The following is a 25,580-nucleotide window of genomic DNA, read 5'->3' as shown; positions in this document are numbered from 1 at the left end:
TAGAGCTTTGCCTAGCAAGTGAGTGCTGGCTGCGCTTTTCACCAAAACTGAACGAACTCGCTACCACCTTCGCTAGCAGCTCGCCTAGCGAATTTATTGACATTTTACTGGAGCTTTTCGCTAGCAGCTCGCCTAGCGAGCAGGTTGATGAATGCTAGTATTCATTGGTTCCTTTGCCAATTTTCTTGTGTCTTCATTTTTAATTAGTTCATGCCTTTTTCCTGCACAATAACACACAAATCAAAGGCACCAAGCTTGTTTATCAATGTAATGCATTTCATCAAAAACAAAGGTGATTTAGACAATTTAGCACGGAAATAGAGTGAAAGATGCCCACATATGATAGCTCAAATAAGCACTTTTGGGCATCTAACAATTAGTCCGAAAGAGAAAGCAATAAACACATCAAAAAGTTACCGGAAAAATAATATTATAAATGCAAATGTAAACTCAAATTTGTTACATATCTAAATCAAGGACATCCCCTAGCATTGGGGGGTTTAGCTACTCATATTGTTCAAAACAAATTCAAGATAAAAAATACACATTACAAGTAATTGGATGACGTGGATCTTCAATCGCTTCCGCTCATGAAACCCTTCCGCTCTCTGAATTCCTTGATCTCTGTAATCCTTGCTTGTTTGACAATACTGTGTTCGCCTCCTTCCAAGATGAACTTTTCTCTTGTAGAAACTCTCCTTATATAGTGAAAATCCCTTGGCAGAAGATGGAAATCTCCAAAATGTCCATGCAGCTCAAGCCCGGTAAAAAAGCCCGAAAATTGGAAAATTAGCGTTTTAGGCTGACACTGGCAGTGTTAGGCTGACACGGCCAGTGTTAGGCTGATACGGGCCGTGTTAGCTGACATGGACGGCCATGTTAGGCTGACACGGGCGGCCATGTCAGACCACTGCCTTATTATTTCCTTGTTGATACACCCCAGGTGACCTGACACGGGCGACCGTGTCAGACCATTATTTTGGGCTTTTTTTGTACTTTCTTGGCCTTCCTCCTGACACGGCCCGTGTCAGGCCTTCTGAACTGGAAAATCTTCTTTTTTTGAATGCCAAAACTTTCCACTTTCTCGCATTGAGTCCATTGGATCTTCTTCATGGACCTGGAAGGGCAAAAACACGACAACCGACGTGTAAAATCATGAAAACACAAAATAAAAATGACAATTAATAAAATTGCTTAAATAACTTATGGGAATGAAAATTAACTTTAAAGGTACCATAATGCGTACACAATGTCTCAAAGTTCTTGGTTTCTTATCGGATAAGCAACGAAAATATAGTGAAAATGGTGACCGGTCAAGAGCCTCCATGGGATGGCATTGTGGGGAGGCAAGGTGTCCACCATGAGATACTTCAATTTAACTATTTTTGTGCTTGCCTTTAAGATGGATGTTATTTTGAGCGCTACGTGGCCATTTACTCATACCTACTCACCTGATAGACCAACTAGAGAACCTTGTAAAGCTCTAACATTGTCTGGGTTGAGATGGTGCCTTTGAAAAGGGCTCCGGATTAAGACATTTGTTGAGCTTCCAGGGTCGAACAACACTCGTTTCACATCAAAATTATTACATTGCACCTTGACGACCACATGCTCATTATCATAGAGAAGAACACCAATGGCGTTTTCATTCGAGAATGTGATTTTGGATTTTTGTTCTCTCCTAATTTTTTTTGTAATGTTAGCAGTTACAATATCATCCATTAAAACCTACATGGCGTACTTTCTTCTAGAGGAAACAAATTCTCCTCCACCGAGAAAGCCCTCGATAATGGTTTTGACAAAGGTGTCACAACTTTACTTAAACATCCTCGTGAGAAGAGGGTGAAAGCAAACGATAAGTATGACCCAAGTCATTTTTACTTTACCCCGCGGTATGTGCAAATTATATTTGCTAAAAGTACAATACATGACAACACCTAGTGATTAAAGGCTGCCAGAGACTTTTAGGATTTGTTGTAGGGTTAGAGATAGCTCACGTAGAGAGGTGAAAATATATGTATATATGGTATCTTAGTGAATGAGAGATTCTCCTCCCAAGCTTTGGGATTGGGGTATTTATAGGAGTTCTGGGTCGAGATCCCAAATTCCTAGGAAGTAGCAACCATTTTTGAGAGAACGTGGAAGTGGACAGTTGATCCCCTATTATTCAAGAGAGTGTGGTGAGTTTCCCCCAACTTCTTCTGTGTCGTTGTCGATTAGGGCATTTCACTTCCGTTGTTCTCCTTCGAGCGAGTCGTATAGGACGTGGGGGCGTATTTGAGGAAGAGGCGTCATATCTAGTAAACAGACGATCGATCTAGGAAACACACGATCAAGAAGGCATTATGGGTGAGGTGTTACATGACCATGTCGCCTCTTGTGGGCCTTTTACAAGTATACCAACATAAAACTTATTTGAGATGCATGTGTCCTAATAATTTAGAATGGTTATGATGCTTATGATGATGAAATATAATTTAATTATATTACCAAACACAACTATTGAAAAATAAGGGAAGAATTTTTTTAGAGGGTTTAAGAAAATATGCTATATGACATGAGTGAGAGGGTTTATGAAACTAAGCATGGTATAAACGTTTTGTTGTATAGCAACATATGGACTATGTAACATGTTGTTCAAAATTTATCAGCCGAACAAATTCTTTTCTTTCTCAAAACGGTCATATTACATAACTAATCCATAATTGATTAGGGTGCATTTGAATTATACCATTGAGACGAATAGTAGAAGAATAAATTTTAGAAAACTATAGAACTTAGGAGAACTAAATAAGATATAAAAGAATAATCTCTTATGAATATTATCATTTGGTTACCCAAACAAGTTGTATACTAACCCTTAAATATTCAAGACTAAATATCATTTTTTGTCTCTTATCTTTGACTCGAGGTTTAGTCTCTTAACTTTTAAAAATACCATTTATGTCCCTTAACTCTGCAAATTGAACCATGTTAGTCATTTCCTTTCATTTTGTTAGTCAAAGTCAATCCATAGCACTATGTAGCATTGACGTGGAATGCCATGTGGCTTAGACCAACTTTGGGACTGATTTAGCGACAGAACAATCTGTCACTAAAACACTTTCAAGGTTTTAATTATTGTTCTTCATCCACATCATAAGTGACCTAGAAAATCCAAATCATAAGTGACCCATAAAAACTCAGTTCAACGTGATCTTGTTTGTTAAATATATGGGTTTAGTATAAGAGGTTTTGTTTGAGAGAGGAAGCCATAAACTAGTTGGGATATAGTTCCTCCAGTATTTAAAAAGAAGTTCCATTTTCCTTTAAAAACCATCAAGCAATTGTTTTAATTGTAACATTTTTAGCTTATGTTAGTTATCATGTTCAATCATCGTCAAGTCTAGGTTTAAATATCTTTCTGTTGACAAGGGTAGTAACAAATCACACTCAATTAAGACTTTCTTCGAACCTTGGTGATGGTTGGGCAATATTTAATGGATCCGAAGGTACATTGCTTCTTGGCCAATTTGATGTTGTTTTTCTCGCAGTATATGTTTTTGGGGTGTACTTTTCTAGACATTTTGGTGACAATTATAACTTTAGGATTTTTTAAAATTATTGTGATGTCATAAATTGGTGTTTTTACTTACCTTTTTGGTTTACGATTTTAGGGAAACATCCATATTTTCTATTATTATTTTCTTGTTTAAATGATTGTTGGATTGCTACAATCCACTTGATGGCTATCCATAGTTGTTGCTTTGGCTTAACTAGTTTGAAAAAAGAAAAAAAAGGAATATTGCAGATTACAAGGCCAAATGCACAACCAGAAAACCTAAAATATAAAAATAAATATTGTGTATTGTTGGACAACACAAAACATTCATCATACAAAAACCCACAAACGGATAGAAAATTACCCTTATATAATTGGAGATTAAATAGGAAAAATCGGTTACAAGTTTGGTGTTTTTGTGTTCTTTATTTTAAGGAAGAAGATGAAGAATATATCTTGTATCTTATACAATCAAATCCTAAGATATTTAGAGAAACCTCACAAACTGAAAGAGTACGATGGGAAGGGAGATCCTAAGGAGCATGTACAACTCGTCAATGAATGTTTGAACTACTTTCAAGTCGATGAAGCGAAAAAGTGCTAACTATTTGCACCCACTCTGACAGGATCCATTGCCTCTCGTTCAAAGCTCTATTAGACAGAAGCATTAAGTCCTGAACCAATCTGTACGAGAGCTTCACCACTTGAAACAGACAACAAATGGTAATGTCTTCCCTGATTAGGATAACACATGGGAAGAAAGAGAGCTTAAGGTCGTACATCGGTCATTTCATGCAAGTAGTTGTAGAAGTAGAAGGAACTGAAGAAGGCCTTAAGTGTGGGATCTTTGAGAGTGGTCTAAGGAAAGATAGCTCATTTAGGGTTAAATTAGGGCACAGGGAGGCCCGTAGTATGAAAGAGATGTTGAACATGGAAAACCCTTCATTAACCTGGAGGAGAAACTTATCGCACGATTTTACAACCTGACCGTAGCAAACACATGTTCCAATCGAGCATCTGGGAAAGAATCCCATGGATAGAGGGATGAATCTGACTAGGGAACTCGTGGTCGGTACGATAAGTACACTCCTCTAAAAAATTCCCAAGAAAATATTTACCATGAGTGCACCAACACAGAGTTCCATAAGGGCGGGGTGAGGAACCCCTTCCCCATCAAAGATTCGTCCAAAACTGATAAGATGAAATATGACCGTTTCCACAAGGGCTAGAGTCACACAACCGATAATTGCTTCTAGCTGAAGGATGTCATTGAGGCAAGAGGGGTAGAGAAGAGTCACCCAAGATCAAGTCCCCCTCCAATGTTGTGGATGTCATGACCAATAGAGAGAGGACTAACGATGAAGATAAAGGAACCAATAAAGGGAAGCGACATCACATGGTTTCTGTCAGTAGAGGCATGTCATGGGAAAACATCACGTTCAAAGGGAAAATAAATACAAAAATTATTGAATTGATGGTTGTCCACAAGAAGGAAGGGGGACATCAACGAAGACCCCGAATAGGCCAATGCTCGGATTCTGGGATTGCAAGAATATTATGGAGGCCCGAATGAGATCCTACCCCTAGTCATATATGTTATGGTCTGGAATTTTGACATATCTTGGATCCTAATTGAGGGTGTTAACTCTTGCAACATAATGTATTCAAAGATGTTCAAGAAAACGAGCCTTAAGAAAGAAAATTTATGGTCGTATGAAGGGTCAGACTTGCAAGCGTTTAACGGCAAGATAACCCATTTGTGGGGGTATATCAAATTGATGATATATATGGGAGAAGGAAAATATGTCTGAACCTTGAACTCGCAATTCCTTTTGGTCCCTTGCAAAAATGTCTACAATTGCATTCTCATTACACATTTCACATCCATCCTAGAAGTTGTGGCCTCATCGGTCCACCTCAAGCTCAAATTCCAAAACCTTCATAATGAACCGATCACAGTCAATGTTTACCTCAAAGAGGCCAAAAGGATATACCAATTACTCCAGCAAGACCAAGGGGAATATGACGCCATGGAGATCAATGTAGCTTCCCTACTTGGTCAACTGAGGGGCATGAACATCCAGCCTCTTAAAAGTGGATGACCTGGATATATATAAATCAGTGAGAATATCCAGTGACAAGCCCACCCAATTATGTTTCAATTTTATATCTGATGTTATTTCTCGTGTAAATAATTCATCGCAAAATGTACTCTGAACTCTCAATTATTAATGGACAAGTCTCAAATTGTGAAATATATATTTTCTTTGTGGTCATGTAAGGTAATGACGAGTTAGGGGTACGACCAAAGGGATCGAAGCCCTAGTACAAAGACTCAGAGGTGTTATTACAAACGTTGCAAGCTTGCAACTACAGAAATCAAAACCCCACAACACAACACACACACACACACAAAGTAAGTGACAAAACCACTAAAACAATAATAATGACACACCCTCCTCTAGTAGCTAGCCATTCCAAATGTCGCAATGGGTTAGCCACATGTCAAACTCAGACCATGTTTTCACCTATAGGGGAAAGGGTATTGGTCCTTTACCGGGAATGGCCCCAGAGACATCCAATAAACTTTGAGGAAAGAACTCGTAAGTTTATGCAAAGTCCAAAGAAATTTACCCAGGATCAAATATATGTGCCTTAAAAAGGTAAAAGAAACGACACAACATTTATTTCATTTCACACACACTTTATAGTGCATGGTATTACATTACAAAAAAACAAAAAAGAAAGAAAAAGGGTTTCTAATCCCAAAGGGATACGATCTTCCCATATTTGAGCATTTGGTTCGACCTTAATTTCTCCCTATAAATACGCACAGGAACGTGAAAATGCTCTACGTGCAACAAGGCGTTCTTAAAGGACTCTGAAACGGTCGTGAAACTAGTTGCGGGTGATTCATTTAAACTCTGATCCAAGGAGGAAATATCAAAAATAGGTTTTCAAGGTCTCCCTAAACAACTTAAAGATATACCAACATAGCAGATAAGTAGCTCGTGCATAAGCCAAAGCTTTATCCTTTCTTGGTACGCCCCTTCCTAAGAGCGTTAATTGATCGACTAACGAGCCAAGAAGATTTAAGGAAATCAAGGCATCACATATCCCAGTAAGAGAAACATAACCTTTATCTACTTCTTATAGATATGTATCCCGCTAGAGGGTCGGGTTACAAATACTATCCTTTGTCACCCGTTTCTCTTTACATTGTTGATAAAACAAGAAAGCATCCTAACGAACAGCCCCACCAATGACTAGAACAACATAAGTATGTTGGGTATAATACACCAGATTCAAAATCTCTTCCTTGATAGCCCTATCGATCAAGTTACCAAGGTAAGAGTAATCTTCTTCTGAAGTAAACAATCAGTGTTCTTTTTTAGTAGGTGGACTCGACCCCACCAAGAGAGCAGAAGCCGAATGAACTAACGCATGCAATGAACGTCGAGGATCATTTAAGACATAAACACCTTCTGCAGACCTTAAGGGATGAGGGTCACTGACTAGTCTCAAAGTGTTCGAAGGGTCGCATTCCTCGTCTTAGTTGGAGGATTTTTTCTCATTCTTCAACGAGTCTACAAATAGTGATTAACACAAGTAAGAGCATTCCAGAACTCTGAATTGACGGGGAGCAAAAATATCTAAAACTCACCAAAAATGACCTTCTTTTCCTCCTTGGTGCGGGCGTCCATCAACAAGTGAGTTTCAATAAGTCGTTTCATATGTTTCCATGAAGTCTTGTCCCGAGAAGTGACGCTCCCATCATGACCAAATTCCTTGACGAAAGTTACCAATATTCTCTTCAAATAAAGATCCTCCCGATATAGATCGACATCCTTTTAGACGTACAACCCATTCCCCAGCAGGAAATGACCTTTGTTCCAGTACTTGGGAAACAGGTCGGTACTCTTGCCTTACACCCTACTCCCTACGGTACACTGTTACATTGATGAACAACAAAGAAGAATTTATTTTTGAAGTGTTGCAATCTCTCTAAAAATATTTTGAAGTTATGAATAACCTGGACCAGGTAAGTCAAACCATGGCCCCACATCAAGGTCACAGAACTACATTATACTTTGAAGAGATGGAAAAAGGGACAAAGAGGGTTTTCCCCTTTTATATTTGCATCGGTACTAAAAGACTTTAATGTACACCTAACTCATAGGATGAAACTACGAATGGGCAACCATTAAGTGATTTAAAACTTTCATTTCAAAATTATTGAAGGGTAATCAAAAATCCAAGATCGAGAAGTTACATTCATAGAAATGAATGGCATATTCTCCATACTCGCTAAAAATTATTTTGTCTTCATCTAGAGTCGATACACCCCAATCCTAAGAAGCATTTACGTCTAAAAAGGCTACGTCAAGACTATCCTCTCGAACAAAGATAGAAACAATCGATGAAGAGATATGGGTTTTGTCTTGTGATATTGTATAGCATAGTAGTGAATTTCACAATGTAATTTAGAAGATTCTAATGAAAGCTAAGAATACCTTGCGACATAAAAGGATTAAAAGGAAGTATATCAATTCACGTGCTACACAGTAAAATGTATTTTGTTCAAAATCCATTGGTATTATATATTTGTACACAATATTATATGTATCTGGGTTATAATATCATCTTTTGATTAGTGTCATATATTTGTGTACTTTTTTTTTTGTTATTATCATGTCTATTGCGTCATATTATGGTCATTGCTAATGTTTGTGTAATATTTTGTATGCTTCATAAAGAATCTATGCTGAGAGGGATTTTGCATGTTTTGGATTCTATAAATCGAAAGAATCAATCCATTGGTTCCTATTGTTAGTTCTAAATTGCACCAACATATTTTTTGTTGATTAGAATGTACATGAATTTGTATAAAATAATATGTTGATTCATTTGCAATTCACATTAAAAAAATCATGAATTCTTCTTAATCATACTCGATCAAAATGAGTTGTAATCTACCTGATGTTTACTATAAAAATGAGACTTCTTCATGTTTCAGATTTTAGAATCTAAACTTAAAAAATACAATTGCAATTTTAGAATTTGAAGGATATTCTTGAATTTTAGAAGGCTTCTAAGAAATTAAAAGAATGACAAAAGAATTTTCTAAATACGGTGTGAATAAATAATGTACCCATTGTAATTTCAAACCAATCCATTTTGATAGGACTTGAGTTATAGTATACTATATAAGTAGTTGTTAATTGGGGGTTGTTTAATACATCTTATATATTTCTTCCAAACCCTATAAAAATACAAAAATATCTTCTTGTCGCGTATTAAAATTATCATTCGGGCGCACCCTATAGTTTTTCTAATAAATTTTACTAACTAGTATTTAACATTACTTGTGGTTATACTTGCGGTTAACTTATAGAAAAACCCCTTTTGTTGTGGTATAGGGTGTGGTTGAGAAGTTAATTTCCAAACAGCGGGATCTCTTGAAAAAAAATCCGCACGTGTAATTGACAAAGTTGTGATTTACTTAAATGTTATACTGCTGTTTGCAAATTTTTATTTTACAGCGAATTCTGCAGGAATAACTGAAGTTTTTGATAATATTTAACCTTTCATGAAGATTTACAAAAGTCATTTTTGATAATATTCAACTTTTCATAGTAAATATTAACCGAAGCTTTATTTCCTTCTCTAAGCACAGTAGTGACGGTTTTAAGAATCAAGATCCTCGTGAATCTTAAAATATAAAACATGAAAATTAATAACACCAAACAAGTTAGAAATTGGCTACACATTCACATAAGTGAATTCGAATGGAACCTTCCCCTACTCCCAAATAAAACAATGGCAAAACTTTATAACGTTAGTAAGAAGCACAATAATGAGGTTCAAGTAACATCATGATTATCGGTTATTTTTTGGGATTGCTGCACAATATTTAAGGACATGCTATCAGAGTCTTATTGATATTTACTATGTCCAATTGTTCTTGTATGAAAGACTCAAACAACCTAAGGTTCTTTATGATATATTAACCTCTTTTTCATTTATTTATTTTTTAAAACTACTAATATAAAATTGAAATCACAACGCTAACAAATTAAAAACTACAACGGTTATAATTTTAAACGGTAATATAATTACTAGTATAAATAGGTAATCCATTTTATCTAATATTTCACTTACATCTAGTCTAAATTTGACCAATTTATTTTATCTCATTTTAATTTTTGTTTATACATTTTATTTGACAATGAACCCCAATCAATATAACATTTGGTCCAATTTTATGCAAAATGGTGGAAGTCCTCCTAGTATTCCAAATCAACAAAACAACTCATATTTTGAAAATACACCTCTTATCCCAAATTCACACAATAACACAAATTTTCAAAACTCTTATTTTATTACAAATCCACAAAATAACCCACACTTTGGAAATTACTCGTATCATACGCCACCTTATCCATATCAATATCAACAATTTTCATCTCAATCAACTAACCCCATTATGTCTTATGTGGTTCAAATAGGTAGTAGTGGTGTGCAATCAAATGATCAAGAACATGAAACACCACAAGTTTGCGCTCAAGGTAGCTTGGAAAATACTAACATTAATGAAGAAGTTGCATTTGCACCTGTTGTGAATACGCCTAAACAAATGTTCCAAAAAAAGAGGATGAAATTCTCATTCAGTCATGGCTCAATGTTTCAAAGGATTCAACTATTGGGGTTGATAAAAAAGGAGATAGTTTTTGGAAGAGAATTGGTGAAGCTTTTAACATGCATCGTGACATCAATTACAAAGAGAGGAAGTCGGTAGCACTAAAAGGTAGTTGACACAAAATAAATCCATTTGTTCAAAAGTTTGTTGGATGTTACAAACAAGCTTTATCTACACAGAAAAGCGGGAGCTGTGAGAACAATATCATGCAAGCTGCTTATAAAATTTATTTTCAAGATAAAGGTGAAAAAATTACATTTGAGGATGCATGGAGATTATTGAAAGATGAACCTAAATGGCTCGCAGGTTCATTGGAATCTTCGGCAAAAAGAACAAAGAATTCAGCTTCAGAAGCATATTCTTCATCTTCTAATCCACTAACACCAACGAGCAGTGAATATAGTCCACCATCACCTAGTTTGTTATGTCGCCCAATCGGTTAAAAGGCAGCCAAAAGAAAAGAGAAAGAAAAGCTTGTGGAAGTGTCTTCTACTCTAAATGTCAAATATCATTCTTTGAAAGATGACTTAAAAAAATTGATTCGATGTCAATGTTTGCACGAGACTATGCACGTATTAAGGGTGAAAAAGTCGAGACAGAGAGAAAAAAGGTTGATGTAAAGATTAAGAAGGTTGAAACTGCTGAGGAAAGATTGAAGATGAATGATCTGTAAATACTCTCAAAAGATACATCAAATATGGATACAAGACAATTCCAAGCTCATGAAATATTGTGCGACATGATTAGAGAAAAATATGGAATTAATTAATATGATTATGTATTTTGAAATTAATTAGTATGATTATGTATTTTGGAATTAATTAGTATGATAATATATTTTTGAAATTTGATTATGTATTCAAACTAGTCATTATTCAAACTAGTTGTTATTCAAACTCAAACTAGCTGTTATTCAAAGTCAAACTAGCCGTTATAAATTAGTCTTATAAATAGTATTAACATGGACACTAAGTTTCATAGTACTTCTTCTCATTCTCTACCTCTTCATTCTCTATAATTTTTTATCATCTTCTCATCAATATAAAACTTCTTTTCACATGGATTCTTCCAACCCTTCCTACATTGCAAAAATGTTCATGGATTATATGAATGATGATATGGATGAAGAACTTGTGAGGATGTTTATGGAAGGAGAAGCATCGAGCTCTAAAATGCCTAGACGTCAAAGGAATATAGAAAGGAATCATGAAGAGGGACATGATCAATTGTTCAATGATTATTTTTCAAAAACTCCGGTATACACGAAGGAGCAGTTTCGTCGAAGATACCAAATGCATAAACATGTGTTCCTTCGTATGGTTGAAGCTTTAGGTCAACATGATGAGTATTTTCGAATGATGGTTGATGCAACTGGTAGGTCAAGTCTTTCACCATTACAAAAATGTATTATTGTTATCCGTATGTTGTCATATGGAACATCTATTGATAATGTGGATGACTATTTGAGAATTGGTGAAACCACAACACTAAAATGTGTTGATAAGTTTACAAGAGGAGTGATTAGCATCTTTGGGGCACAATATTTACGAAGGCCAGACGCTGAAGATGTAACAACCCAATTTTAGTAATTATTTCTTATATTATTATTATTATATCTATTTTATTTATTTGGAGCGTTAATTAATTAATTGGTTGTTAGGTAGTATAATAATCGATTATATTAATTAATTTGGTGTATTAATTAATTATTTAGTTGATATGAGATATCATGAATAATTGAATTAATTAACTTGGTGTGCATATTGTGTTAGTTTAATTTAATTGAACTAATTAGAGATATTTAAATATTAGGTCTTATTGGGCCTAATAATTAAACTAGAGGTATCACTCTTTAAGCCCAAATAGAATACTAGTATATAAGAGGTGAGGAGAGTGAGAACTAGGATTCATTTAATCATTTGACAACAATAGAGAAAGAGAAGAGGAAAAGTAAGGAGAAGAGGGGAAAAACAAGAGAGGAACTAGGGTTTCCAGAAAATTGAAGAGGTAAGGGGGGAATCTTTATTGTTATGGGTTAGTATGATCGGGTCAATGGGTAGATGCATGTTTAGGTTAAAATCCCTAATTTTATATGCTTGTTTGAAATTATTAAGTTTGATGAGTATTCTTGATTTATGGAGATTTAATTGTGTTAAGCTGCAAATTAATGTTATATACTTAGAGTATTGTATGAGTTATAATTTTCTGAACGTGTAGCTTTTTACGGAATCGAAATCGGAGGTTCGAAAGTCCTCCAACGATGAAAAACGCAGGAAATTCTGCATTCTGTTTTGTGTTAACACAGGAATAGCATTCTGTTTTTGCGTTAACCGGTTAACCAAAGGCGTTAACCGGTTAACACTGTTGAAAACCTGTTAGAATCGTATTCTGTCTTGCGTTAACCGGTTAACACTGTTGAAATCTGCCAGGAAGTGCATTCTGTTTTGCGTTAACCGATTAACCATATGCGTTAACCGGTTAACACTGTTTGAAAAGTGAAAAATTGAGATTTTAAATGTTGTATTCGTTTTGGAATGAAATCTATGTGTGCACATTTGATAATTAGTCTATATTTGTGAATGATATATTGTTATGAATGTGTATGTGTACTATTGGTGGATAATTCATAGAGTTGAATTATGGTTATATGTGGAATGATTAAGATAGTAGAGATGATCTTAATTGCATATTATATGAATGGTGTAATTGTTATGAATGTGTATATGTACCATTGGTAGATAATTCATAGAGTTGAATTATGATGATATGTTGAATGTTAAGATGGTAGAGATGATCTTAATTGCATATGTATTGGTATTTGTACATTCATTCATGGCATGATCGGCTTCATAGTGGAAGCGGTGAAACTGTGGATTCACATGGTATTAGACGTTGATCCTTAAATGGAAATAGGCGTAGCAGACGTTGATCCTTAATTGAAAATAGACGTAGTGGCTTGGATTCTAGATAATGAATCGGAAAGTGATGGAACGTTGGGTCCATATAGACGTTGATCCTTAATTGGAAATAGGCGTAGCAAACGTTGATCCTCAATTGGAAATAGGCGTGGTGGCTTTGATCTTGTCCGGATCGGAAGCATGGCTTGGATTCTAGATATTGAATCGGAAAGCGGTGAAACGTTGGGTTCACATTGAGGTACCGCATGCATAGAGTCACATGTTTTGCATTGAGTCACATTAGAGTCATGTGATAATTGAATGTTTGCATTGATGTGATTGTGAGGTGTGTATTAGATTTAATAATTGAATTTGGTGATGTGTGGATACATAATTTGGCAAAATATGTGATTATGTGATAGTTGTAGTTATGTGTATAATTGAGAATATAGTATTGGATTGTAATATTATACTCTCTGAGTTTTTATGTGTGCGTGATACATGTGAAATAAATGTTGGTTACTATTATATGAAGTGTGATGAATTCCTTTAATTGTTGATTTAATCATTGTGCCTTATTATACTTCTTCATAATGATTTGAATTCTCACCCTTTCTGTTTGAATGTCACCTTTACATGGGTATCATGCAGATACTCCAGAGTAGTATTGCTGAAGTAAGTGGACGGTAGCTCGCTCGAGATTAGCCGGAGAGTTTCCGTATTTTAGTTGAAGATTAGGTAATGAGTCGATGCTCTGGTCATGTAACACTAGGTAGATTAGTAGTATTGAACTCATATCTTATTTGGATATGCATTATGTTATTACTTGTTTTATTTTATCTTGAGGTGATTATTGAGAGATGATCATGGTATGGGACATGGATCATTTTATGAAATACATGAGTATTCATTATTTTCCGCTGCGAACGCATATTCTTGAATATTCATGATGAGTGAAATGTGTTATTTTGAATGACTAGGTATTGTATATTGATGATGAATGAGGTTTGGTTTTTGAAAGCTTTTAGTTTTTGAAAACGTCGATGTGACGAACTTTTGTTTATATGCGTGCTTATTTACTCTGATTATGTGTTAAGTATTTTGGGGTAGAAAAAGGGGTGTTACATTAGTGGTATCAGAGCATGGTCGACCAGTTGGTCAATAGTCGCTAGGGTTTTCCATTCCGTTGTATTTGATTCGTGTATCTGACACGATCGATACTGTTTGTCTGATACATTAGTGGTATCAGAGCAGGTTGGTCCGTCCGGCCAGGTTGTTTAATTATATTTGTTCCCTAGTATGCGACATGTGTGTGAGAACACTGTCGATGCTTGTTTTATTTTCCATTGGCAGGTTGGGAATGAAATAAGTGGGGGAGAAGTGTCTGCTTATCTTGGATGTTCCAATTGTATCGAGCTTGGACATTATGTGGTTGCATGCAAGAGTGCAGGGTTGGCTAGTTAACCTGTTTTGAGAATGTTGTGTTTTTCCTGAACTCGAAGAGAGGTCGGATTCGAGGATGGCGTTGGTTAGAAGTTAATCGGGTGTATATCAACTATTTCGAGAAGACAGTTAGTTTTCCTGAGGTTGGTGCTAAGGAAGATTGGTTTCTGTCTGCTAAGCAAGGGGATGAATCGGTGCAAGATGGTGCCGAGTTGTTTATGTTGTTGGCAACTTTGGATATTCGTGAGAAGATGACGATTGAAGAATTGCCAATAGTTTGTGAGTTTGCGGAGGTATTTTTAGAAGATATAAGTGATTTACCGTCGGAACGTGAGGTTGAGTTTTCGATTGATTTAGTTCCTGGAACTAGTCCTGTATCGATGGCTCCCTATAGGATGTCTGCTTCCAAGTTGAAAGAGTTGAAGAGTCAACTTGAAGACTTGCTCGAGAAGAGGTTTATCCATCCTAGTGTGTCGCAGTGGGGTGCACCTGTTCTGTTGGTCAAGAAGAAAGAAGGTTATATGAGATTATGTGTTGATTATAGACAACTGAATAAAGTGACGATTAAGAACAAGTATCCAATTCCGAGGATTGACGATCTGATGGATCAGTTAGTTGGAGCTTGTGTGTTTAGCAAGATTGATTTGAGGTTTGGGTATCATCATATTCGTGTAAAGGCTGAGGATATTCAAAAGACTGCTTTTCGGACGAGGTATGGTCACTATGAGTACTCCGTGATGCCTTTTGGTGTGACTAATGCACCTAGTGTATTTATGGAGTATATGAATAGAATTTTTCATGATTATCTGGATAAGTTTGTTGTTGTGTTCATCGATGATATATTGATTTATTCTAAGAGCGAAGAGGATTATGCTGAGCATTTGAAGGTTGTGTTATCGGTGTTGAAAGAGAGGAAGTTGTTTGCTAAACTCTCTAAATGTGAGTTTTGGTTGAGTGAAGTAAGTTTTCTTGGACATGTGATTTCGAGTGGTGGTATTTCTGTGGAACCTACGAAGATTGAAGTTGTATCTCAGTGGGAAGCTCTTAAGTCTGTTGCTGAGATTCGAAGTTTCCTTGGTTTGGCTGGTTATTATAGGAAGTTCATTGAAGGATTTTATAAGTTGTCATTACCATTGACGCAGTTGACTAGGAAAGGTCAAGCTTTCATTTGGACTTCGCAGTGTGAAGCGAATTTTCAAGAGCTTAAGAGGAGATTAACTACGGATCCTATTTTGATTTTACCGGATCCGTTAGAAACTTTCCTTGTGTATTGTGATGCTTCTTTGTTGGGTTTGGGAGGTGTTCTGATGCAAAAAGGGCAAGTGGTAGCTTATGCTTCAAGGCAACTTAAAGTTCATGAGAGGAATTATCCGACGCATGATTTAGAGTTGGCCGCTGTTGTGTTTGTGTTGAAACTTTGGAGACATTATTTGTTTGAATCGAGATTTGATGTGTTTAGCGATCACAAGAGTTTGAAGTACTTGTTCGATCAAAAAGAATTGAATATGAGGCAAAGGAGATGGTTGGAGTTCTTGAAAGATTGTGATTTTGGTTTGAATTATCATCCTGGAAAGGCGAATGTTGTAGCCGATGCATTGAGTGGGAAGTCATTGCACATGTCTATGTTGATGATTCGAGAATTTGAATTGTTGGAGCAATTTAGAGATTTGAGTTTGGTTTGTGAAGCGACGCCTTCGCGTGTTAAGCTTGGTATGTTGAAGCTTACGTGTGGCATTCTTGACGAGATTAGAGAAGGTCAGAAGTCAGATTTGAAATTAGTCGATGTTATGACATTGATTAATCAAGGCAAAGGTGGTGACTTTTGGATTGATGGGAATGGTATCATGAGGTGTCGTGATCGAGTTTGTGTTCCGGATGTTGCGGATTTGAGAAAGAGGATTCTCGAGGAAGGGCATAGAAGTGGTTTGAGTATTCATCCTGGTGCTACTAAAATGTATTAAGACTTGAGAAAGATGTTTTGGTGGTAAGGTATGAAGAAGGATGTAGCGGAATTTGTGTATTCATGTTTGACTTGTCAAAAGTCAAAGATTGAACATCAAAAGTCGTCTGGTTTGATGCAACCGTTATCTATTCCCGAGTGGAAGTGGGATAATATCTCTATGGATTTTGTTTCGAGCTTGCCGAGGACATTGAGTAATTGTGAGGCGATTTGGGTCTTTGTGGACAGGTTGACGAAATGTGCTCATTTTATTCCGATGAGGATGGATTATTCGATGGAGAGACTTGCTAAGTTGTACATCGAGAGGATTGTGTGTTTGCATGGTATTCCGTCGAGCATTGTTTCGGATAGAGGTTCGAGGTTCACTTCGAGATTTTGGGAAGGTTTGCAAAGTGCTTTGGGTACGAAGTTGTGTTTGAGTTCGGCGTATCATCCGCAAACGGATGGTCAAACGGAGAGGACTATTCAGTCACTTGAAGATCTTTTGAGGTCTTGTGTTTTGGAACAAGGAGGAAATTGGGATAGTTTCTTGCCTTTGATCGAGTTTACGTATAACAACAGTTTCCATTCGAGTATTGGAATGGCACCTTTTGAGGTTCTTTATGGTAGAAGGTGTAGAACTCCTTTATGTTGGTACGAATCGGGAGAGACTGGTGTGGTTGGACCCGAGTTGATTCAAGAGACTACGGATAAGATTAAGATGATTCAAGAGAAGATGAAGGCTTCTCAGAGTCGTCAAAAGAGTTATCATGATAAGAGGAGGAAGGCTCTTGAGTTTGAGAAAGATGAGCATGTGTTTCTTCGAGTTACGCCAATAACGAGTGTTGGTAGAGCTTTGAAGTCGCGTAAGTTGACGCCGCGTTTCATTGGTCCTTATCAAATTTCCGAGAGGATATGTGAAGTGGCATATCGGATTGCATTACCACCATCACTTTCTAATCTTCATGATGTGTTCCATGTGTCTCAATTGAGGAGGTACATTGCGGATCCATCGCATGTTGTTCCATTAGATGATGTTCAAGTGAGGGATAATTTGACGGTTGATAAATCACCTATGCGAATTGAAGATCGAGAAGTGAAGAAGCTTCGTGGTAAGGAGATTGCTTTGGTGAAAGTGATATGGGGCGGAGCCGCCAATTGCAATATTACTTGGGAACTCGAGGATAAGATGAAGGAATCGTATCCGGAGTTGTTCGTTTGAGGTGAATTTTCGAGGCCGAAAATCTTTTAAGTGGGGGAGAATGATTACAAGAGGAGTGATTAGCATCTTTGGGGCACAATATTTGCGAAGGCCAGACGCTGAAGATGTAACAACCCAATTTTAGTAATTATTTCTTATATTATTATTATTATATTTATTTTAATTATTTGGAGTGTTAATTAATTAATTGGTTGTTAGGTAGTATAATAATCGATTATATTAATTAATTTGGTGTGTTAATTAATTATTTAGTTGACATGAGATATCATGAATAATTGAATTAATTAACTTGATGTGCATATTGTGTTAGTTTAATTTAATTGAACTAATTAGAGATATTTAAATATTAGGTCTTATTGGGCCTAATAATTAAACTAGAGGTATCACTCTTTAAGCCCAAATAGAATACTAGTATATAAGAGGTGAGGAGTGTGAGAATTAGGATTGATTTAATCATTTGACAACAATAGAGAAAGAGAAGAGGAAAAGTAAGGAGAAGAGGGGAAGAACAAGAGAGGGGTTAGGGTTTCCAGAAAATTGAAGAGGTAAGGGGGGAATCCTTATTGTTATGTGTTAGTATGATCGGGTCAATGGGTAGATGCATGTTTAGGTTAAAATCCCTAATTTTATATGGTTGTTTGAAATTGTTAAGTTTGATGAGTATTCTTGATTTGTGGAGATTTAATTGTGTTAAACTGCAAATTAATGTTATATACTTAGAGTATTGTATGAGTTATAATTTTATGAACGTGTAGCTTTTTACGGAATCGAAATCGGAGGTCCGAAAGTCCTCAAACGATGAAAAACGCAGGAAATTCTGCATTCTGTTTTGTGTTAACGCAGGAATAGCATTCTGTTTTTGCGTTAACCGGTTAACACTATTGAAAACCTGTTAGAATCGTATTCTGTCTTGCGTTAACCGGTTAACCAAATGCGTTAACCGGTTAACACTGTTGAAATCTGCCAGGAAGTGCATTCTGTTTTGCGTTAACCGATTAACCATATGCATTAACCGGTTAACACTGTTTGAAAAGTGAAAAATTGAGATTTTAAATGTTGTATTCGTTTTGGAATGAAATCTATGTGTGCACATTTGATAATTAGTCTATATTTGTGAATGATATATTGTTATGAATGTGTATGTGTACTATTGGTGGATAATTCATAGAGTTGAATTATGGTTATATGTGGAATGATTAAGATAGTAGAGATGATCTTAATTGCATATTATATGAATGGTGTAATTGTTATGAATGTGTATATGTACCATTGGTAGATAATTCATAGAGTTGAATTATGATGATATGTGGAATGTTAAGATGGTAGAGATGATCTTAATTGCATATGTATTGGTATTTGTACATTCATTCATGGCATAGTCGGCTTCATAGTGGAAGCGGTGAAACTGTGGGTTCACATGGTATTAGACGTTGATCCTTAAATGGAAATAGACGTAGCAGACGTTGACCCTTAATTGGAAATAGACGTTGATCCTTAAATGGAAATAGGCATAGCAGACGTTGATCCTTAATTGGAAATAGGCGTAGTGGCTTGGATTCTAGATAATGAATCGGAAAGCGGTGGAACGTTGGGTCCATATAGACGTTGATCCTTAATTGGAAATAGGCGTAGCAAACGTTGATCCTTAATTGGAAATAGGCGTGGTGGCTTTGATCTTGTCCGGATCGGAAGCATGGCTTGGATTCTAGATATTGAATCGGAAAGCGGTGAAACGTTGGGTTCACATTGAGGTACCGCATGCATAGAGTCACATGTCTTGCATTGAGTCACATTAGAGTCATGTGATAATTGAATGTTTGCATTGATGTGATTGTGAGGTGTGTATGAGATTTAATAATTGAATTTGGTGATGTGTGGATACATAATTTGGCAAAATATGTGATTATGTGATAGTTGTAGTTATGTGTATAATTGAGAATATAGTATTGGATTGTAATATTATACTCTCTGAGTTTTTATGTGTGCGTGATACATGTGAAATAAATGTTGGTTACTATTATATGAAGTGTGATGAATTCCTTTAATTGTTAATTTAATCATTGTGCCTTATTATACTTCTTCATAATGATTTGAATTCTCACCCTTTCTGTTTGAATGTTACCTTTACATGGGTATCATGCAGATACTCCAGAGTAGTATTGCTGAAGTAAGTGGACGGTAGCTCGCTCGAGATTAGCCGGAGAGTTTCCGTATTTTAGTTGAAGATTAGGTAATGAGTCGATGCTCTGGTCATGTAACACTGGGTAGATTAGTAGTATTGTACTCATATCTTATTTGGATATGCATTATGTTATTAATTGTTTTATTTTATCTTGAGGTGATTATTGAGAGATGATCATGGTATGGGACATGGATCATTTTATGAAATACATGAGTATTCATTATTTTCCACTGCGAACGCATATTCTTGAATATTCATGATGAGTGAAATGTGTTATTTTGAATGACCAGGTGTATTGTATATTGATGATGAATGAGGTTTGGTTTTTGAAAGCTTTTAGTTTTTGAAAACGTCGATGTGACGCCCTTTTGTTTATATGCGTGCTTATTTACTCTGATTATATGTTAAGTATTTTTGGGTAGAAAAATGGGTGTTACAGAAGACATTGAACGCCTAATGTGAATGGGGGAGGCATGAGGATTTTCAGATATGCTATGGAGCATTGATTGTATGCATTGGGAATGGAAAAATTGTCCAGTTGCATTAAAAGGGCAGTACGTTCGAGGCGATCATGGGAAACCAATTGTTATGCTTGAAGCAGTGGCTTCACACGACTTATGAATTTGACATGCATTTTTTGGTGCAGCGGATTCAAACAACGATATTAATGCGTTGAACCAATCCAATGTCTTTAACGATGTTCAGCAAGGACGGGCTTCCGAGGTTCATTATACAATCAATCATACTGAATACAACAAGGGCTATTATCTATCATATGGTATTTATCCTGAATGTGTCACATTTGTGAAAAGTATCCTGATGCCACAAGGGGATAAGAGAAAATTGTTTGTCCAACATCAAGAAGGGGATAAAAAGGATATTGAACGAGCATTTGGAGTTCTTCAATCCCGTTTCGCGATCATACGTAACCCATCACAGTCTTGACACTTAGACGCACTCCAGCGCATAATGAATACATGCATCATATTACACAACATGATAGTTGACGACGAACGTGCCTCATATGATGAAAATTTTGATTTTTCTTATGATCATTTGAGTAATGATGCGACAATATTGTCAGATGATTCTAATATTGATTTTCAAGAGTTCCATCGTAAAAGATTTAATGTTCGTGATAAACAAATTCATCGACACCTTCAACAAGACTTGATAGAACATAATGGCAACGTTATAGGCAAGAGAATAACAACAATTGAAAAATATTTTAAATATATTATTTTCTTGTATTTTGTGCTAATAATTTATTTTAAAGTTTATGTTTTTTAATAAATTATCTGTGTCATATATATATATATATATATATATATATATATATATATATATATATATATATATATATATATATATATATATATATATATATATATATAGATATATATATATATATATATATATATATATATATATATATATATATATATATATATATATATATATATATCTATATATATATATATATATATATATTATATATATATATATATATATATTTTATTGTATGTATTTTAATATATTTAAATTAAATTATTTCAAATTTATTTTTATATAATATATATGTGGGATATGTTGTGAGATTTGCTAGGACCCATTTTAGAGTTTTTGATTGGTTGTATGAATATTTGAAAAATGTAATAGAATTGTTTAAAAAATAAAAAAGTATAATATAATATAAAAAATTGAGGAGATCCCATTTAAAGAACTTAAATGGGAATGAAGGATGTGGATGCGGAGTGATGTTCAAGAATCTAGCAGTTTCACTGAGCAGTTTTCTTGTCTTTATCATTTGAAACAATTCAAATGGAAGATACTAAAAGGTACCTTTAAAATGTTTTGGGAAGTGTATTTCTGAATTAGGGAGATACATTGAGCAGTTTTCTTGTCTTTATCATTTGAAACAATTCAAATGGAAGATACTAAAAGGTACCTTTAAAATGTTTTGGGAAGTGTATTTCTGAATTAGGGAGATACATTGAGCAGTTTTCTTGTCTTTATCATTTGAAACAATTCAAATGGAAGATACTAAAAGGTACCTTTAAAATGTTTTGGGAGTCTATTTCTGAATTAGTGAGATACATTGTCGAAATAAATTCAATCTACTATTTGAGGGATGAGAGGTACCTTTAAAATGTTTTTGGAAGTGTATTTTCAAATTACGGATATACATTACCGGAATAAATTCAGTCTACTATTTGAATGGTGGGTCAAAAACAGATGAATTTTATGTGTTTTAGGTGCGTTCAAAAATGTATCTCCAGATTTTAGATATATTTTTACTTTTTCACGAGAGTGTGATAGTAATTTTGAAGATGCGGTAGAAATTCTTAGGGTGCGTTAATAATTCCTTTTTCCTTAACTAACAAGATTTGTTAAGTTCTAATTATTTGTAATCCCTTCCCTTAAAAAATGCTTATAAAAGATACAGTAATGGATACTAATCAATAATTTCAAAACAAAATATAATTCCGTGTCAATAATAAAATTACTATTACAACTTTGAAAGCATACAAAATTCAAAAGAATTAGCTTGCCACTGATAACTATATTGTACAAACAAAGAAACTTTGAACCTGCTGTCAAACTAATGCCAACAGACAGATTTACATATTTCTTTCCTTACCTTGATTTATGGCATGACAAAATCCACCCTATAAAATGCTGCTGTGAACTATGGAAGAGACATGACAATTACAACAGTTGTTGTAGTCTATGACAGCTGCCTTAAACTCCGCTATGCCATAGCGCACACAAATTCTACTATGCCATAACCCCATGGAATAGTTCATCACCGCATTTTGACAAAACTATTAAAAGTTAATTTCCCGTCTCTCGGCAAAAAAACTTCCCATAACTGTTTGGTCATGCAGAAGGGCAAGCCATACTCCAGTATCAGCACCTTCCTCAACAGTATTGTTCCCTGCAAAACCTGTGAGAGCTGTCTTTACCCAACCCGGGCAATAGCAGTTAATATAAATCTTTTGACCTTCTGGTCGCTCCGAAAGCTTCCTTGCCATAAGCCTTGTATAAGCATTAACAGCAAGTTTCGACACTGAGTAATCAGTATATATTTGAGGCCACCCACCTGATGTCCAACTTCCATCTTCTACTTGTTGTAAAAATGCAGATAGAGTTCTGTCAATCAGTTCCTCTGAAAGAACCTCGAGATCACTCAGTTGATCTCTCAATTCTACATTGCTGATTCTCTGTTAATCAAGCAACACCTTATCGGTTTTACATTTTGCACAAGTTATATAACACAAAACAAGGTAAAAAAATACTCATTATATGAAGCTTTTTTTTTCTACACAGAGTAAAAAAATACTTACATTCCGTCTTCCATTAAGTCGACCTAGACGTGAGCTAGTATTTACAATTCGAGCACCAACGGCAGATGGTTTCATCAATGGAATAAGGACTTGAGTCAAATTTTTAATGCCATAATAATTTGTTTTGATAACCTTGTAAGCATTTTCAACAGAGTTATCAGACCCAAGATTGAAATTAACACCAGCATTGTTTACCTGCCAGAGATGATGGAGATTAGAAGCATAAAATAAAGAAATGTGTTAAACTACAATCTAGAACTTACATACTTCCTAGTAACATTTAATCGATTATTTTCTTCGTTTAATTCCATGTTCACAAATTTTAGATCAAAAATGGATAAAACTCTTGGATAGATTCCAACAGCACATGCTACTTCAATTAAAATCACATTTTAGAAACTGACCAGAATATCTAAACCACCATAACTTTCTTGCAACCACTCGACGAATTGGTTGATGGATGAATCGTCGACTATGTCAAGTTGATGGTAAACCACATCAAAACCATCTTCTTGCAAAACCTTAATGGATTCAGCACCAGCACTAGCATCTCTTGATGTGAGTACAACAGTCAATCCATGAGTAGCAAGTTGTCTGCAAATCTCAAACCCAATTCCTCTGTTTCCGCCGGTAACCACAGCTATAGTTTCCTTCGACCACCACCTGACAACAAAATCAGAACAAATTACATAAAAAAGGGCTTTACAATTCTATAAGCAATGCGTGATTACAGAGTGAGTACACTATTACCCTTTACCATGACACACTTGTAAATTCAGTTGAAGCTAAATTACATTTTTTTTCCTCATTGGGTTGAATTAAAGATGCATGAAATTAGTATTGATATCAGTTTGTTTGAATTCCAGTGTTATGGCACTAATAGGAGAAAATTGGATTCAAAAAATTATTACATAATCACTTATACCAACACAAAAAAAGAGGGTTTGTTTTACAGGAATCATGATAAATCTAAACAAGAGAAGAGAAATGCAAGGTAATTGAATAAATAGGAGAAAATTGGATTGATACCTTTGGTGATGTGAATAAGGAATGGACCTTAAAAGCTGTATCTCTTGCAATCTCTTTTCTCTTCGTTCTTTGGCTTTCTCATTCTTTTCCTTCTTGCCCATTTGGATTTCAACGGCTTTGGCGACTATTCACTCGAGAATCAGTATTGGCGCTGCTGTAAGTGCGACCGCGCCTGGAAAACCATATTAATGAATGTAAGTTTTTGCAATCAATTAAATATGGGTTAAATACCATTTTTGTCTATTATCTTAAACTAAGGTAAGTTTCGTTTTTTAATTTTTAAAAAGATTACTGTCAATCTTTTCCGTCTAAATGTTACAAAGTGCATTTTTTTAATGGGGGCAAATAAGGAGTAACACTAAATTTTGTAACTAATTTAGGAAAAATTGGTCCAGAAAAGAAGTTTTTTTTGGATTTTTTTTACCAATCGAGAGAATGCTTATGTGGACTCTTTGCTAGTGGTTTTCTTATTTGTTCATCGATAGGAACATGACTGCCCCGACATCCTCCAAGAGTGTGGGGAAGAGTTTCCTGCCTCCTTCTTTTTTTGGCTGGAGATCTCGAAGTCGTTGTGACGTGGTCGGCTCAGGAACGATGGTTGTTTCACATAAAGTGTGAAGGAGCGAGTTACTTTAGATACAACCACCATTTGAGGGTTTGGAGATTAAATATTATGAAATTCTAGAAATCAGAGTTGATCTGCTACCATAATAGATTGAGGACAATGAATTTGAACTTTGATCTCAGGAACTCTGATTTGATAGGTTGAGAGAGCTTTGAATCTATGAATCGAAGTGAGAATATATAGTCGTGAAAACACGAAAATGTTTCGTTATATAACTAGAATTGATTGGAGAACAAAGGTTGTGGTTACATGGTGGACTTAAGCTTTTGTTGCGGTGAAGGAGAGACCGACCTGCAAGGTTAACACTCCAACGCTGAAGTCAATATGTGAAATAGATTAGTGAATAAAGTTTGAATTTGAAATTGTGTATCTGGAATTGGCGTGTGTACTCTTAATATAGTGGATCAGTTATAACAACCTACTATCTTTAAGCCGTGAAATATGGGTAGTTATTGAATGTATCTTGGCCCTAAATCTCCAACACTCTAACCTGTAGTAATACGCCTATGTTGTAAGCGATTTTTGGACGAATCATTTTTTTTCTATGGGTCAGACCTACTGTTGACCTGAGATTTTCTACTTAGTAGGAAAAGTCAAGTCAATGTTGCATGGTTTGAAGTGCTAAGAGTTAGAATTGATAGATAAGAGTCGATAC

General features: G+C 35.4%; 1 protein-coding gene and 2 pseudogenes across 1 annotated transcript; 2 read left to right on the top strand and 1 right to left on the bottom strand.

Moving 5' to 3' along the window:
* Positions 1-10,028: 10,028 nt before the first annotated feature.
* On the top strand, positions 10,029-11,010 carry LOC127097733 (glutathione S-transferase T3-like; annotated as a pseudogene).
* Positions 11,011-11,299: 289 nt separating this feature from the next.
* LOC127097393 (uncharacterized) lies at positions 11,300-21,144 on the top strand (annotated as a pseudogene).
* Positions 21,145-22,408: 1,264 nt separating this feature from the next.
* LOC127096759 ((+)-neomenthol dehydrogenase) lies at positions 22,409-24,509 on the bottom strand. Its single transcript, XM_051035310.1, has 4 exons — positions 24,301-24,509; positions 23,676-23,934; positions 23,272-23,466; positions 22,409-23,148 (listed from the first exon to the last, which is right to left on the bottom strand). The coding sequence occupies exons 1-4, from the start codon at positions 24,399-24,401 to the stop codon at positions 22,753-22,755; spliced, it is 951 nt and encodes a 316-aa protein (XP_050891267.1). The 5' UTR covers positions 24,402-24,509; the 3' UTR covers positions 22,409-22,752.
* Between the last annotated feature and the right edge of the window lie 1,071 nt (positions 24,510-25,580).

This window comes from Lathyrus oleraceus, chromosome 6 (assembly GCF_024323335.1).
Source record: "Lathyrus oleraceus cultivar Zhongwan6 chromosome 6, CAAS_Psat_ZW6_1.0, whole genome shotgun sequence".
Classification (NCBI taxonomy): Eukaryota; Viridiplantae; Streptophyta; class Magnoliopsida; order Fabales; family Fabaceae; genus Lathyrus; species Lathyrus oleraceus.
This window is presented reverse-complemented; position numbering and strand designations above follow the sequence as displayed.

Bases quoted from the DNA above. Each gene is read 5' to 3' on its own strand.
- LOC127096759 (XM_051035310.1), bottom strand. From the start codon at position 24,401: ATGGGCAAGAAGGAAAAGAATGAGAAAGCCAAAGAACGAAGAGAAAAG. The intron at 23,935-24,300 runs GTATCAATCCAA...TTTTGTTGTCAG, and splicing joins CCTTATTCACATCACCAAAG to GTGGTGGTCGAAGGAAACTA. The intron at 23,467-23,675 runs GTCAGTTTCTAA...CATCTCTGGCAG, and splicing joins ATGGTGGTTTAGATATTCTG to GTAAACAATGCTGGTGTTAA.